Source organism: Populus nigra, chromosome 2 (genome assembly GCF_951802175.1).
Source record: "Populus nigra chromosome 2, ddPopNigr1.1, whole genome shotgun sequence".
In the NCBI taxonomy this organism is placed as follows: domain Eukaryota; kingdom Viridiplantae; phylum Streptophyta; class Magnoliopsida; order Malpighiales; family Salicaceae; genus Populus; species Populus nigra.
The window spans coordinates 42,462,328-42,478,432 of record NC_084853.1 but is presented as its reverse complement, the minus strand read 5'-3'; the positions used below and the strand labels follow the sequence as shown (position 1 = coordinate 42,478,432).

The 16,105-nt window shown below is 32.9% G+C and overlaps 1 protein-coding gene across 1 annotated transcript; it reads right to left on the bottom strand.

Annotated features, from left to right (window-relative positions):
* Positions 1–5,582: 5,582 nt before the first annotated feature.
* On the bottom strand, positions 5,583–8,314 carry LOC133682570 (transcription factor MTB1-like). Its single transcript, XM_062105962.1, has 2 exons — positions 8,014–8,314; positions 5,583–7,884 (listed from the first exon to the last, which is right to left on the bottom strand). The coding sequence occupies exon 2, from the start codon at positions 7,707–7,709 to the stop codon at positions 5,853–5,855; it is 1,857 nt and encodes a 618-aa protein (XP_061961946.1). The 5' UTR covers positions 7,710–7,884; positions 8,014–8,314; the 3' UTR covers positions 5,583–5,852.
* Positions 8,315–16,105: the final 7,791 nt, after the last annotated feature.

Here is a 16,105-nt window from a genome sequence, read left to right as displayed (position 1 = left end):
ACAAGTGAAGTAACGCCATTTTTCAGTCCCTCTAACTCGAAAATTCTATAAGCATGAGAAGAAAATCCCGGTTGCTTGTGTTCCCAACTAGTCCTGCTCGAATCCGAAAAGCCAATTCGAGAGGTAACTTGAATATTCGCTAAGATAAGCAGTTTCAGAATGCATCTTGCAGAAATAAGAACTTGAATAGAATTCCATATTGGACAAATCAAAAACATGTACCAAACAGCAGCTGCAGCCTTCGAACCGAGATTGTGACAAAATGAAAGTGAAGAGGCAACATCGTAAGTCCGTAACAAGCTCGAGGACACGCAAAGATTTTACTTTGTTTTTAGCATCTAAATTGGCTATGTCAACATGAAATACAAGCAATGGTGTACCATGAATAATACCCCAATGTAGCAGTGCCTTTTCCAGTGGTTCATGCATGCTAAAATATCTTCAACACCAGAGCTCAGCTTTCTGTTGGAACATTACCTCATACTTACGGTTTGCCTGAAGAGGCAGCCCTGGCTTTATGCAACAACTGTTGTTCTCTTAGCATATCCTGCTCAGTATTATACTGTTCCCACCTCAACTTCCTAATCCTATCTTCCATTTGACTATAATTTGAAAATAAATCAGATATGCTAACGATTAGTGGGAATTACACTTCGAAAACTTCCCTGCAAACGGATGGATTTTTGCAATAAAAAGGTAGACATAAAAAAATAATAGTGAAAGCACAGGTACGAATCGACAACTCCTCGAGTGCATTAACTATTATAATAAGCCCAATCACACATACACACACACCCAAAAAAACAAAAAACCTCAATGACAAACGGCTTAAAAGGTAATCACAAACTTACTTGCTGCCAAGCGCAAAGAGCCCATTTTTCTTGATCATCCCACCATCTAAAGACAGGGCTCCGTGAGTTGTGCATAGGAGAGCAGAAAGCATGCCAGCTCTAGTCGTGTGTACTTGCAGGTAAGAAAATAGGTTATAGAATAGTGTCTCTCTGATGCTATGTCCGCTGGCAGTAACACAAAACAAATTCCGCTCATCCAAATTGACCACGTTCACCGCAAAGTCAAGAAATCAAGGACTCTTCTCATTTGGTAACTTTGGCTTTAAAAGGGCAAGTATTTTTTGTTGTTGTTGATAATTGGGTATGAAACCACCACCATACGGCCTGTTAATAAGCTGTAGACAATATCTCCATAAGCAATAAGTTATCCAAAAATGTTACCAAAAAGGAAACATAAATAGGGGTTTTGGCCTCATTTATAAGCGGGGTTGGCGCGTCAAATCTTCAAGACAAATGGCAGTAAATCGACCATCAATTTTCCTCCCATTTGAATATCCAAGACCATGCATGCCCGCTATGCTATTTAGTCTGCCTTCATCATAATTCTAAAACCTTAATCCCATCATATGTCTTGCAGACCATTCCCAGCATAGTCTCCAATCCCAAGACAACATAAAAACTTTTAAGCCGCAAGCAAATCATTTAGATGAATTCGATCGTACTTGATCCGCAATGTTATCTTCTTCTTTTTTCCCCTTTTCTGTCAATATGAAATATTGATAAAGGTAAAACTACATTAACTATGTTTTATTAAGACAAATTCCAATATATTATTCTTTTCAAAATTACAATTCTTCATTGCAATAGCTTAGAATACAATATGATAACTTGGAGAGGAGATCTAAGGAAGGAGAGGGAGAGGAGGAAGTAAGTTAACGTTCTACTTTTGTGCTTCAATTAGTTTGATTTCTATGCCATAATACTTAGCACTTTGTGTTGATGCGGAGTAAAGTGCTTTAGTTTGATAAGCAAGTTTAAAAGTTCCCTATTTAAAGAAAAAAGACTTGCCATACCTTATTTTTATTAATTATTTGAGAAACTAATACTAAAAGGATGTTTTGAGGAATGGTTACTGAGTACTGTGAGAATATTACTCATTTATTAACAAAGAATTTTAATAATTACTTATGTAAGAAGAGAGGATTGAATATCTTTATTTTGATATAAATTCTCTATTTTATTTTAAGTTCCTTAAAAGCTTAATACTATGATTGAAGTTAAGGGTGAGCAAAAAAATCAAAAAATTGATTAAACTGAGAAAATAAAAAAAATGATCAAAAAAATCAAACCGTGAAAAAAACCGATTAAAATTTTAAAAAAACCAATCGGTTCATTTCGGTTTTATTAGTCTGAAACAAAAAAAATTGAACCGAAAAAAACCAAAAAAAAAACCAAGGCAAACCAGATTTAACTAGTTTTGTCCAAAAGAACCAAATCAAAACTGGTTGGTTTGAACCGATTTTAGTTTTTTTAAAAAAATTAGTTTGATTATTTTTTTTTATAATAAAAACCGAACAAAAAATAATTATCTCTAATTGAATAATCGAAGTGGTGTCTTTTAAAGTGTGTGCGTGTGTCTATATATATATATATAAAAAAAATACCAAGAAAAATCTTTAATTCAAAAACACTAAAAGGAAATAGCAGATGGTAACTAAATTAACGGTGTAACGGAAAAATATTGTGAAGCTGGACTTTTTATTAACACCTATTATAAGGGCCTTTATAATTGGTGACCAAATTTTTTGAAAGAATAAATATCTTTTTAGTTAATTTTATTTTTTAATTCATTATTAATAGCATTTTCTAGTTTTCTTATTTGAATTGAATACCGTTTTTGGTTTTATTTTTCTATTCATTATTAACAAGGTTTTTTTTTAATTTTTCTACATAAAGGGTTGAAATAACTCTTGGCAAGTAGAGGCTCAGATAAATAGAAAATAAATATCTTGAATGTTTTCCCATAGTTACAGTATTTCTATGTTTTATATCTTTGAAAATAAATATAATTTGATCCCTTAAGTTTTAAATTTTTATATATTAGTCACTATAGTTTTAGATATTTAAATTTCAATCTTAAAATTTTATTTTCATCATGTATCACCCTTTGCATGTTGAGAGATGAAAAGAAAGTTATTGAAAAAGTAAGATGAGAGAGAAAGATTTTGACTTCTCAAAAAAAATTATCAATCTTCATATTAATTATTTTGTATTGGTGAGAGAATTCAATGGAGGTATTTTTATTTTGAATCATGGTAGAGAAAAAAAAAAACTAGTTGATTCAATAACTATAAACGGATATTAGCTTTTTAATAAAAAAACACATAGAGGATACTATACTATACTATAATATAATTTTTAGTTTTGATTAATATGGGTATCCGGGCTAGCTTGTGTGTACCTCGACTAATCTTACAAGTTCTAAAATTAACGACTATATAAATCTCCGATGGTCATGAGGTTTGTGAGAGATCTCTAAATAGCATTATCAGAGTTTGACCAGTTTTACTATAATATAATTAATATACTATGAACATGCTTACCAAACCTAATATATAGTAAGCTTTGTCCCCATATAGATGGAGGAGGGCATGCATTGACCATTGAATTGTTGCTTCCAATTAATAGAAGAAATTGTTCACACACGTTTCCTAGCTGAATTGGTCAGCCATCACGACCCCGGCTAACAGATCTTGGAAGACCGCAGATCGTTCATGTTTATGTTTCTTAGAGAATAATGGATCCCCATCCACCCTATTAAAATTAATTTTTAAAAAATTAAGTTAATATTTTTTATATCGCTGGTATAAAAAATAATTTTTAAAAAATAAACATATATTATTTTAATATATTTCAAAATAAAAAACACTTTAAAAAATAATTCTATTACACTTCCAAACAAACCCAAAATAGTAATCCACGACTGTACTGAAAGTATTTCGAATTTGACGACAGCATGGCATGTTCTTCTGCCTCTTCGCGTATTCGAAAACCTCGTCCCACCTTGTGTGGATCATTCAACTCCAACCAAAAGCAAAGGGAGAAGTTTGAAAACAATGAATATGAGGAAAATGAAGGACCCAATGAATTGACATGAAACTTTAAAGGAGTTGAATGAGATATGGGCGTAAAAGCTAAAGGCTAATACAATGTATGGACCCTTGTTCGGCCATGTGTTTTAGGCCTTCAGGAATCTGAAATCGTCCCTCTCCTTTCAATCCGTGTGACCACAGGAAAAGAAAATAATAAAAATAAACCAAGCACATGGTGTTTTTTCTTCTTCTTATTATTATCACTACAACGTGCCTGCCTGCCTGCCTGCCTCGGTGCTTCGAGATGGAAGCCTTGTTCTCTTCATATAAATTGAACAGTGAAATGGGTTTCTTATAATACTAATATTCAACCCCCACGCAAAGACTTGAATGATTGAATCGCCCTCATGCTGTGCACACGAAGAATTTGACACGGGTTCTTGGGCCTTGCAAATCAAGAGAAAATGGCAGTAGTATCTATCCTGTTATTGTCACGCTTTTCTGGGTGCATCATTTCAAAGTCACAAGTTTTACTCTTTTTTTAAGGGCACACATGCACCACATGATTTTTGTCATCACTTCTCTATTGGTTGAACCTGCTCACGGGCTTTCTGATCATCAATTTTCAATTTTGTATTGCAATGGCATGATGATGGTTTATCATCATCACCTACTACTTTATTAGAGTCCTTGGTTGTGTTGTACGCGCGACAAATCCTTGTGCTCTTATTATTCAGTCTCTCTCTTTGTTTTTGTTTTTTTAACTCGGAGTTCTTTTCTGCCAGTGTTGGAGATACCTCAAAGGCTTTATTGAAAGAGGGAGATGAAGGGATGGCCTAGAATTTGAGAACAGGATCTATTCTTTCCTCCTTTTCATGTGCATCTAAAGAAGCTTCACTTGATTGTCAAGACAACAGGGAAAAGTGATGAAAAGAAAATTGAACTAGGAATCTCTTACAGTTCCACTGCATGTCCTGTTTTTCGTTAAAAGAAGACAGACTTGAGCATTTCTTTAAGCAACGAAACAAGAAGGTTGAGGTACACAAGCACAGCAAATGCCACCCACTTGTTTGATTAAAACATCTGGATCCATTTTCACGAAGCTTGACTCTAGCCCATATGATAAGATATGGTCCCCAGTTGCAAGCTTTTTCACATTTTATTCAAACCACAGAACTGATAACGAGCTTCAATTTCTAAAGGAGATTTATCTGGAACGGCAATGGCAACATGGGATGTCTTTATTAGCTGCTATTCGATTTTTCCACCAATTACGTCAACATTTGATGATAGAGAATTGCTTGAAACATATAAACACGTTTCCTTCAAAATGGTAAATCTCAAACGGAACATGTGACTATCTTGAGTTGAGAGTCATTGATCACCACCTCCAGGACCTTCCACGCTACTAAATCAAAAACCTGCCACACATAACCTCCTGAATAAAAGATAATTTTATTGCAGCGAGGGCAAGAAAATGAATTGCCTCGTAGAAGACGTGGCTTAAGAGTAGCAGACTCGCAAATCAAAACCTTTAGCATCTCCTACTGCAAATTTTACAACTTGACTGAAATAGCTTGCATTGAGTTCATCTGAAACAAGCACCACGGACAAAAAAATATAGCCATGCGATGATAGTGCGCATTGCATGGAAAGGAACAAAAGAATTAAACAACTAAACATAAAAACAAAACAAGTATATCAGCTAAATAACCAACAATGATACAGTTGGTTAAAACTTAGAAATGTAATTCATCTGGCAAGAATACATCCTTGGAACAAAATATGTATACTATAAACAATCACAGAAAATTTGCTGCCCTACTTGGTCAATAGGTAGTTATTTTTCTACTTCTAGCCAGCTCTTTTTAAGATCCCTTGCGGTGTATCAAAACCACTGAAGAAGCTTTCAAAAGGGTTCTTCACTACATATACGCCTATGGACTATATGTCAACCTTAATTCTCGAACTACCCAGTTGATGATAATGAGTGTAATGAGCTGGATTCGCGGGAAAATGCTGCCATCAGCTTTTCCTTTGTTAGCTGCTCGGATCCTTGAGACTTGATCACAAATGTATGAAATACAGTGTCATTTGCAGCGGAAAGTTTTGACTCAACAACAGTGATTTGTGCTTCTTTGAATGCTTGAATCACTCTTGATGCAGGATGTGAATCCAACGGACAACTCACTCTTACCATCAACCCATCATGGGAAGCTTGAATGTCGAAATCTGGAGCTTGATTGTGACTTTCTCCATTTGTGTTAGCATCCAAAGCTGATGCATCTCTCGAAATGCTCCCTGACTTTTCCCTTTCAGCTTCCATTACCTTGAGCTTTGCTTGAAGCTCATTGATGTAAGAAATAGCATCTCCCAACAATGAAGCCTTGTCCATCTTGGAAATATTGGGCACGACAGCTCGTAATGCATAGAACCGCTGGTTAAGCTTCTCTCGCCGCTGCCTCTCTGCCTCAACATGATTGAGGGGTTCTTCTCTTCCATTTGCTGGCTTCCTGCCTCGTTTACGAGGCTTCCGATCATCTGCCGTGCCTGGCCGTTCTTCCTTGCATGAAGCTTCAACATCAGAATGCTCAGATTCTGCACTAAGTGGTTTGCCAATCACAGAAGGCCCCGAAGAGGCTCCTGAAAAATCAATTTGCATTTGCACCTGCTTTTGAGGTTGGTAATGGTTAAGCCTAAACTCCTCCCTAACCCCATTAACCAGCTCTTGTAGATTATTTGCTGTGGCTTGTGAACCATAAACATCACTTGGGGTCCCTTGTTTCATACCAAAACTCTGTGCCCAACCAGAACCAGGAAGGCCATTTTGAGCACCAGGTAATGCAAGCCTAGTACCATTCTGGTAAGCATTCCATGATGATCTCTCTTCCATTTTTCTGACGACAAGTTTCTCCCTAAAGCCATGACCATGACCATGATTTGAGTTCAAATCCTGACCAAAAATCTTCGGAACTCCAACTCTCTCCACAATCCCAAAATTTGAAAATGGGGAATTCTCATCTTTCTTTTCACTCACAGCAGGCATGGCTGCTGCTGCTGCTGCTGCAGCCATTGGCTTGGCTCTGATACTTGAATTCCGAGTGGAAAACCATGACCTTATTGATTGAACCATTTCTATACTTTCAGGAACAGATCTCACTGACCCTAATTCAACAACGCCAACATCAGTAGCCACCAACACAATTGTCTGAAACCCCGCAGACTTTGCAAGAAATGACCTCACACAATAATCAGGCCCTGGTTTCAAAGCATCAGAGATCCACATATGCTTCCCGGAGGCATAACACTTTCCTGGACCACCTTCTCCATGGGGAAAGGAGAAATACATGGAGGCCAAAAAGAACATCTCAGTATCGGTAACCTGGTCCAATCCCAAGGCATAATTATCCTCGTCTGATTCTCCAAACAACGTCTGCAGCTTCTGAATAACTCTCTTTCTCATCCTCTGCTGAGTCTCATCCTCATGGCGTATATTGAGAATTCTAGTGACCTCAGATTCTTCACCTTGTTTAGGCTCCCTGCAAGACCCATCTCCCCAACCCAGAACCCAGTCACCAGACTTGGAACATGAAATCTGCCAAAAAATGGCATAGTTCCAGCTGAAATTGGAGGCGTTGGGGCGGTCCACAAGATCAGAGAGCTTATTTTGCAAACTCTCATCACCACACATAGCCATTAACAGATTCTGATTAGCTACAGAATTTGATAGCAAGTAATTAAAAGCTTTAGTGCCTAAAACAGCAGCAACCATGGTCTTATCTTCATCGTTCCATGCCCCACCTCCCACACCCAGCTCAATCTTCATTTCTAGGACACCCAAAACTGAAACTTCAAACTACCGACTAAACACAAAGCTTCAAACTTTATTACCCAGAATCAAATCTTGGTACTGAAACCCCTAGTTTCTATTATAGCTAGGGACTAAAATATAATGCATTTAGCAAAATAAAACAAGCCCACATGGTTTCTCTCGTACAATACTGTATGCATAAATTCAGATCTCAGGAACTCTATAAGTTAAAATAGCAAAAATAACAAGTTGCAAGGAAAACCCAGAAAAAGTAAAGTAGATTGATGCAAAGAAGAGACAATTGAAAGAAAATACACACCGGTTGCGTCAGGCAAATTGGGATAATGAGACAACAATTGGGGTAAGGTAGCAGGATGGTATTTATTCTCATGTGGTATAAGTTTTCCAGGTAAAGGGACAGGTTTATAAAAAAAAAAATTCCCGGAAAGCAAGCAGAAAATTTGTTAAATATTTCAGAAGCAATAAGGAATGGGAAAAGGAAAGGAAAGGCTTTTTCTCTCTTTGGAGCCAAAGGGTGGAAAATGAGAGAGAGGGAGAGAGGGAGAGGGAGAGGAATGGATTTGCAGTTTGGTGTTCTGCCCTCTTACTCCTTAACTGCATAAGTGGACCATGGTTAAGTATAGATTGGATTCAAAAAAGTAACCATGGTTAAATGCATGATTAAATAAAAGAAACCTAAAATTTAATAGTATTTTGATTGAGAGATGAAAATAAAAACAAAGAAAGAATTGTTGGAGGTTGAGAAGTAGTCGGCAACGACGATTCTGTGGAGTTTGTTTGTTGGTCTAATAAAAGCAGTAAACAGTAGGCTCACCTGGTAACCCTTTTAAAAAACCCTTGTTTACACACCATCTCCTTTTCCAGACATCAAGGTTAGATTCCATATTGCTAAACGGCGACGGACACCCGATCAGTTTTAACACTTGTTATGTTCTTCTTCTTTCTTAACACAAATCACATTTGTTAACCATTGTCCTAAATTATTGTGATCCACTGGTTTTTCTTACTGTGTGGGGTCCGCTACTTCTTTGCTCGTAACAGAATTTGCATTTTTTTCTATGGTTTACATGGCATGATTATTTCTTCTCTTTTTTATTTTCATTTATAAAGAATAATTTCCACGTGTTAAAAACAAATCTGTTTTTCAATTATGAGGATTTTACGCCCCCCTAAACCGACCTCAAGTTTGAAATCTAGTGGCAAGGGAGATATCCAGGGATATTTTTTAAAAAATATTTTTTATTATTTTAATTTATTAACATCAAAAATATTTTTAATATATATATATATATTATTTTAATATATTTTAGAGTAAAAATCACTTTAAAAAAACATTAAAAAAACTCTCAATCGTCATAGAGAGAAGTGACATGGAAGATGAATGAATGAATGAATTGAAGATGGAGTTGGAGTTGGATGCGGAAAAAATCTAACTAGAAATAAAAATCTGCATCTCGTTGACTTCCCATGGCAGGTGGGAAGGAAAAATTCTGACAGCGTGGCTAATCGTTTCCAATTGTTGCTTCGTCTTGTCCTTCCTTCCTTTTTTTTTATTTTTCTTATCTAATACTTCTTAGTATTTTGATTTAAAAAAAACAATTCAAAACATATTAAAAAATTAATTTTTAATAAAAAAAATTAAAAATTTTAAAAACATTGGTTGCCTCACGTTTCTAAATGCTTACTAAATATAAAAAAAAAAAAAAAAAATTATTTTTAAATATATAAATGAATTGGTAAATTAGTGAAACTCATTATTAAAACCATTACAAGTTTTAGGTGATTTTTTTTCACATTTCACATTTTTAATATATTAGATTACTCTTGAAAACATTAAATTAATTAACGAGTAAGAGTAAATTATATTTGATATTTGATATTGCGGTAATTTTAGTGTTTAGAATTAAAATAAAAAAATAAATTATATGTTGATTAATCAAATAATTTTATATCATAATCAAGATAAAATACAGTTTTAATTTATATTGTTGCTTAACTTTTAAAAGTGAAAGGTGATTCTATTTAAATATTTATTGTTTTTCATTTAAAAAGTTAAAAAAAGTATGAAAAGCGATATTCTATGAGATATAATGCACATGAATCTTAATAACCCTGAAGAAATCTTAATAACAAGTATACAGAGCCTATATGATCTTAATTAAATCACGCAGTATTTTATATTTAAAAAAACAGCTACGTGATGTTTTCTTTCTCGCTTCTTCTTCTTTCTTTCTTTTCTTACACGTACTCTTTAAGCGTTTGATGGCTGAGGTTCAAGATTTTCATTCTAAACATGCAAGATTATGAGATTTCCATTCAAAATATTTATACAGCCGACTCTATTTTATTTTTATTTTATTTAAAAAAAAAAAACGTTCAATTTTTCAAATTATCAATTTTTCTCCTTGCCATCATCCAAGCGATGGCTTCCACATTTCGCACATGCATGCGCACACAAATTCATGGTTTCTTTTTTCTTGGCACAAGCAAGTAACAAGCGACCTTCGAGCGCCCACTTGTCACTGTGTAATGATTCTGAAAGATGAAAAAGTGGTCTGCGTGCAGTGTCAGAGTCCCTTAAATAGATCGGATTTGCTATTTATAGAAATACCCCCACCAAACGGAATTCCAAGGCTTCGAGCTGGAGGGCTTTTTCCAACAACGTTTCCACTTTTCCCTTTATTTTTGCGGTGGCGGTACTGGATTTCTCCTTTCCTTTTTCTTTTTCTTTTTGTTTCTTTTAAGTTTCATGAATCTACAACGAGGACTCCATCTTCTTAAAGCTCGAGATGTTTCCTCGGAAACCTCGCACTTAAACCATAGAAGATACAAGTGTGGGATCTCAGGATTATTTAAAGAGAAATTTTATATTATTTCATTACTACTGATTTCTCCACGCAGAAATTAAGTAGAGAATAGAGAATTTTAAAGAATTATTTCTCATTGTAGGCATAAATACTCAGATCATTTTTGTTAAAACCCATTCTTCTATTGTTATCAAACCCGTCAATCTAATGAACCAATCATTAAATGGTTGATCCAATAACTTGATCAGGAATCCATCGTCTTTCTCGGGGTCGAAGTGAAGTTCAATTCTAATAATATTGTTATTTATTTATTTTATATTCTATCTCTCTTTTTAAAAAAAATAAATCCAATAAATAAATCTTTAAATAATATAAAAAACATATCCCATTTAAAGTAGTTTACTTTCCCTTTTCTTTCTTTTTTTATTAACGAGCAATGCTAGTTTTGTTAAAGTTACGCATTTGATTTTTTAGAAAGTAAATTCCAAAAGAATATTCGATAAAACTGGCTTCATTAATTATTTCTTTCTGTATTTTTATTTATTTATTTATTTTTATTAACAAATGGTATATTGGGTTATTTTTTAAAATCATCGAAACAAATTCCCCTCTTTTGCATCCCGTCTAGATTTTTCAAAAAACTTCAGTGAAAACGTCAATTCCCAACAAAACGAGATTAATGCAGTTCATGAAAGATATAAATCTGAACAAAATCCACTAACATGCTGGCGATAGAAGACTAACAGTGTGGTTGCGGGTGTTTTTTAAATAATTTTTTGTGCTAAAATATATGTTAGTAATGTTTTTTTATTTTTAAAAATTATTTTTAACTTCAGCACATCAAAACGATACAAAACGTACAAAGTATATTAAATTTTAACAAAAAAAAATTCAAATTTTTTGAGAACGCGGCTGCAGCCGCGTTTCCAAACGCTGAGAAAGTTCTGAAACTTAATTTGAAGACACGATTCTAATAAAAAAATATATCTGGTAACTCAATCGGGTGGTGTATGGTTATATTTTCAGAATAAAATAGATTGAGATAATAAAAACAATAACATATTTAGTTAACAAAATAAAATAAAAAATAAAAATAGATCTATCTTCACAATAATTAAAGTGACTTTTTATATTTTAAAAACAGAAGATATAAGCGGGACATGTTTTACAGGACAATATTTTTTATTTATCATCTTTAAAATATCATTGTAAAAAACTTGTAATTTCAAAGTTGTTTAACCAAGTCATGTAAAGATAAAATAATTATTATCATGATTTTTAAATCTAAACTGAAAGTTTACTTGAAACAAGGCTAGGGTCATGGAATAGAAAGGTCAATCCAAAATGATTTTTTTAAAATAATCAAAATGACTTCTCTTTGACCAAAAAAATCTTAGGAAAAAATTAAATAGATTTTAGCTCTGGTTGATCTGGATTTTTTAATTGGATCATGCCGGGTCAATTCTTTTTTTATAGTTTTATTAAACACGGGGTGGTTCAGGCTCTGGGTTCCAATTTGACACTGGGCTTTGTTTTATAAGTAGGTTTATTATATTATTATTAATAATTTAAACACTCAATATATACTAAGAAAATATATGTTTGTTTTTTTAAATATACAAGTTAGAAAATAATTCATATTAAAAGTAATATATATATATATATATTATTGTCTCATTTATCCTCAATCGGATATGATATAAAAATAATTATGTTGTTTTTAATAAAACATTCAAATATAATTTTATCTTTACTTTTTATTTTATTTTACATGTCCTATTTATACCTATCCTCGTCTTTTTCCGTTTCATCATAAACCAAATATTATCTTAAGAAACCATGTCTGGTGGGAGATTTATTCTAGGCTTGCGCACAAGTAAATTCAAAACGTGCGCAGTGGCCACGGATCTGAAAGCTTATCTCTTTTCAAGGCTCGTGAGTACTGAGACAGTATTGCGGAGCACGCGGAGCATATATTGTATTGAACCACCCAGAAAGCAAAGAGGCCCGACTACGGTGGGTCCTAGCGTTCAAGTAGCCGGGTTAACACCTGACAAGAATATATCCGCACACGACAGTATTAACCCACAATCATGTTTCCATAAAATGAAATGAACCAATCGTTGAGGTTGCGTCGCTTTGGCCATCGATCCTGATATTGAAAGTTAACCAAAAAGAAATCCTATGAGACTTGTAATTTCTTGACAAGTTTGAGGTTTGAAGCTAAAATAAAAGATGTTGTGTTTGAGAGGGTCTTAACAGTTAATTTTTAAAATAATTTTTGTTTAAAAAGATAAATTATTTTTGATATTAGTATATTAAAATTATTTAAAAATATAAAAAAATATTAATTTAAAATAAATAAAAACATAAATTTTTTTAACTTTTTTAAAAACACCTTCAAAATTCAAAATATTTTACCCGAACAAAATTGAGTAGAATCTAAGAATAATAAAGGATGAAAGCGATACAAAGCCATAGTCTAATCGTGGGCTCATTCATTTATCATGTAAAGTGTAATTATAACTCAGTCTCTATAGTTAACAAAACCAAACGATTAGCCCTTATGATCTTGAAAAACTATATATTTAATCTCTATACTCTTAAATTCATTTATAATTTAATAGTTTTTGCCCCTTTTGTGTTATTTTAAATCTACTTTGTTTTTCAATTTTCTAAATAGAAAAAAAAAAGATGGTGCGAAAAGACAGCATTTTTTGAAATAAAAAGCTACGAAGTTAAGCATAATCAACATTAATCAAATAATTATTTAATTACTTTTTTTTTTTGTGTGATACTGGTGACATTGCAGACAAGAACAAACCTGTAACGGGCCACAAGGCTCACAACAGCCACTCAATCATGTTCCTTCGTGAAATGACGGAAGGACCCATATTCGACATGTTGTGCGAAGATTAAATTATTGAAGGCTGTGATGGGGGATTCATTGTTTATTTTCGTATAAAAAACAAAATGCTTATTGTACCTTTTCGGCCATGCCAATCTCTGATGATAAAATCTCACACAGCTTGATCCTCAAAACTTTGTGGCCATGCATCAATGCACGTCCAAATTAATGAGATGTCCAGCTCCTTTATTCTCTGGTATATATATATTTCACCGGAACATAAAATTTAATGGTTCGTGGTTAGATAATGCTTTTAGTTTTTATTTTATAGTTTTATTATATATTGTTTTTCATTTAGAAATATATTTAAATAATATTTTATTTTATTTTATTTTATTTTAAAATTTATTTTTTTCCATTAACACTTTCAAAAAAATTTAAAAACACAAATAATTTGAAACTAAAATAAAAACTCAAAATATATAAAAAAACACAGTTGGAAACAAGGTTTCATTATTATTTCTCTCTAATTTATTAGTGTAAAGAGTTATTTTTATTGATATCTGATTTAGCGGAGTCTTTGAATTGTTATATTTAATTAAAAATCATTAAAATAGTAAAGATTGTTTTTTAAAATATTTTTTATTTAAAAGTATTTTATAATAATATTTTTTTATTTTTAATATTACTGTATCAAAATAAAAAAAAAACTAAAAAAATTATTTTTAATTTTTTTAAATTAAACACTTTAAAAAATACAACGCGATATCAAATGGTGCAACTGCATTTTTAAAGCCCCAGTTCCAAGTCCACCTAATTAAAAATTAATAAATCACATCTACCTACGTACGGCCATCCTCTCGTTCTAAAAAGAAAGTCCTTCAGTCTAAATAAGTTTTTAGCATGTTACTTCTTGTTTTAAAAATATTAATGAATATTCTCATGTTAATTTACATATAAATTAAAATTAGATTTTTTCCTTAACAATGTATTTTTCATATTAACCTAATGTGCTTAGATCATATCGTCAAAGTTAATCCTAACACGTCTCGTATTAAAGATTTAAGTATTCATAGACTTTGTTAATCACAGCTCATCATATCTAACCTCTTCCCTAACCTAAAGATCTCCAACAAATGGATCCAAATTTGCTCTTATATATTAGGCTAGTTTTGCACATTGATCCTAAATAATAAAATAAGTAAAAAACTTTAAAATTATATATTTATATTGCTAAAGAAGAAAACTGTGGAGAATTAATTAAAAACTGCAAGTGCTAGTATTTATTATTATTATTATTATAAATAAGGATCCTAACACGTCTATATCAAAATAAAAATATATTATATTTTTAAATAACTATAATCATAAGTGATTAAGTATGTAAATACAATTCAAAATAATCGGGAACGGGGCGGCCTCAAGAGATGCACGCACTTCGTGATTTTTTTAACAAAATTGACCTCTTCTTCAGCAGCTCCTCCGCCACATTCAAACAAATATATATATATATATATATATATATATATATATATATATTTTTTCTCTTGCAATTTAAAAACCAAGTAATTTAATTTTTCTAATTTTGGAGTGTCCGAAATCAAGATCCTTGAAAGGCTAGATTGAAGTATTCTATTCTTGAATTAATTTTTCTAGTCCTTGCTATGTCAAGAGCTTGGATTCCATCTACTGCCTTCCACGTGCTGATGGTTCACCAGATTCAATCTTCATTGATCACGTGACGACAGCTCCCCTATCACGCGTTTTGGGTGGGCGTCTTTATCAAATTATCCTCCACTCATAAAATCACACACGTTTACTCGTTCATGCCATCCATGTGCTACTCATGCTGGACCCCGTGACTACGTGTCGCAATCTCATCTGCCCTCGATTCCTTCGACAAACCAATCAAAAGTAGGGATAACTACGAGTCAGCATCCAACCTATTTATTCATTGACAAACCAGTCTCCAATCTTTGAAATATTGCTACTTTCTACCTTATCTTCTATGGGACTTGTCCCTTCCCATCACAAGTTTTATATTTACAAAGATATATGTGGGGACTGATCTGCTTTTCAGTATATATATTGGGACTGATTTGTAGTTTTCCCTTAAAAGTAAAACACTAAAAAACAGTCAAAAAAGATCGTGAAGAGCACGTGACTTGCTAGCGATCGTGAATTAGGTAGGAGGGATTGTGTGTGCGAGAAGAACGTGACATGCATTCAAACAGCGAGTCTACTTTTTATAAATGTGGGGCAACGAGTTTGGCGTGTGTTTGTACCAGATAATGCCACGTCAATTATTTGACCTGTCTTTATGACGTGGAGTTATCTTCCTCTTTTATTAGTCATTCGTGTGAGCTATCCGTGGATTTCACGTGGTTGCTTTTTTGCCGCTGCATGCTTCACAGCCAATATTTATTGTTTTTGTTATAATTAATTTCACGAGGGGGTATGTATAATACTGGTTCTTTTAAGTATGATGTGTAATATCCCAACCCAAATATTTTTGGGCTAGTATCCTATAAAAACTAAATTTACATATAATTTTATTTTTAGACCAAGTAGAAAAAAATAAATTCATGTAATACTATGTTCATATAAAAGAAAAAATAAAACCTTATAGTTCATCCACTCTAATTTTACAACTTCATAATAGTTTAGAGAAAATAAATTTTAAAAGTTATTTTTTCTTTGATATATGCAGATAAGAGAAGTGAAGTGGATTGACC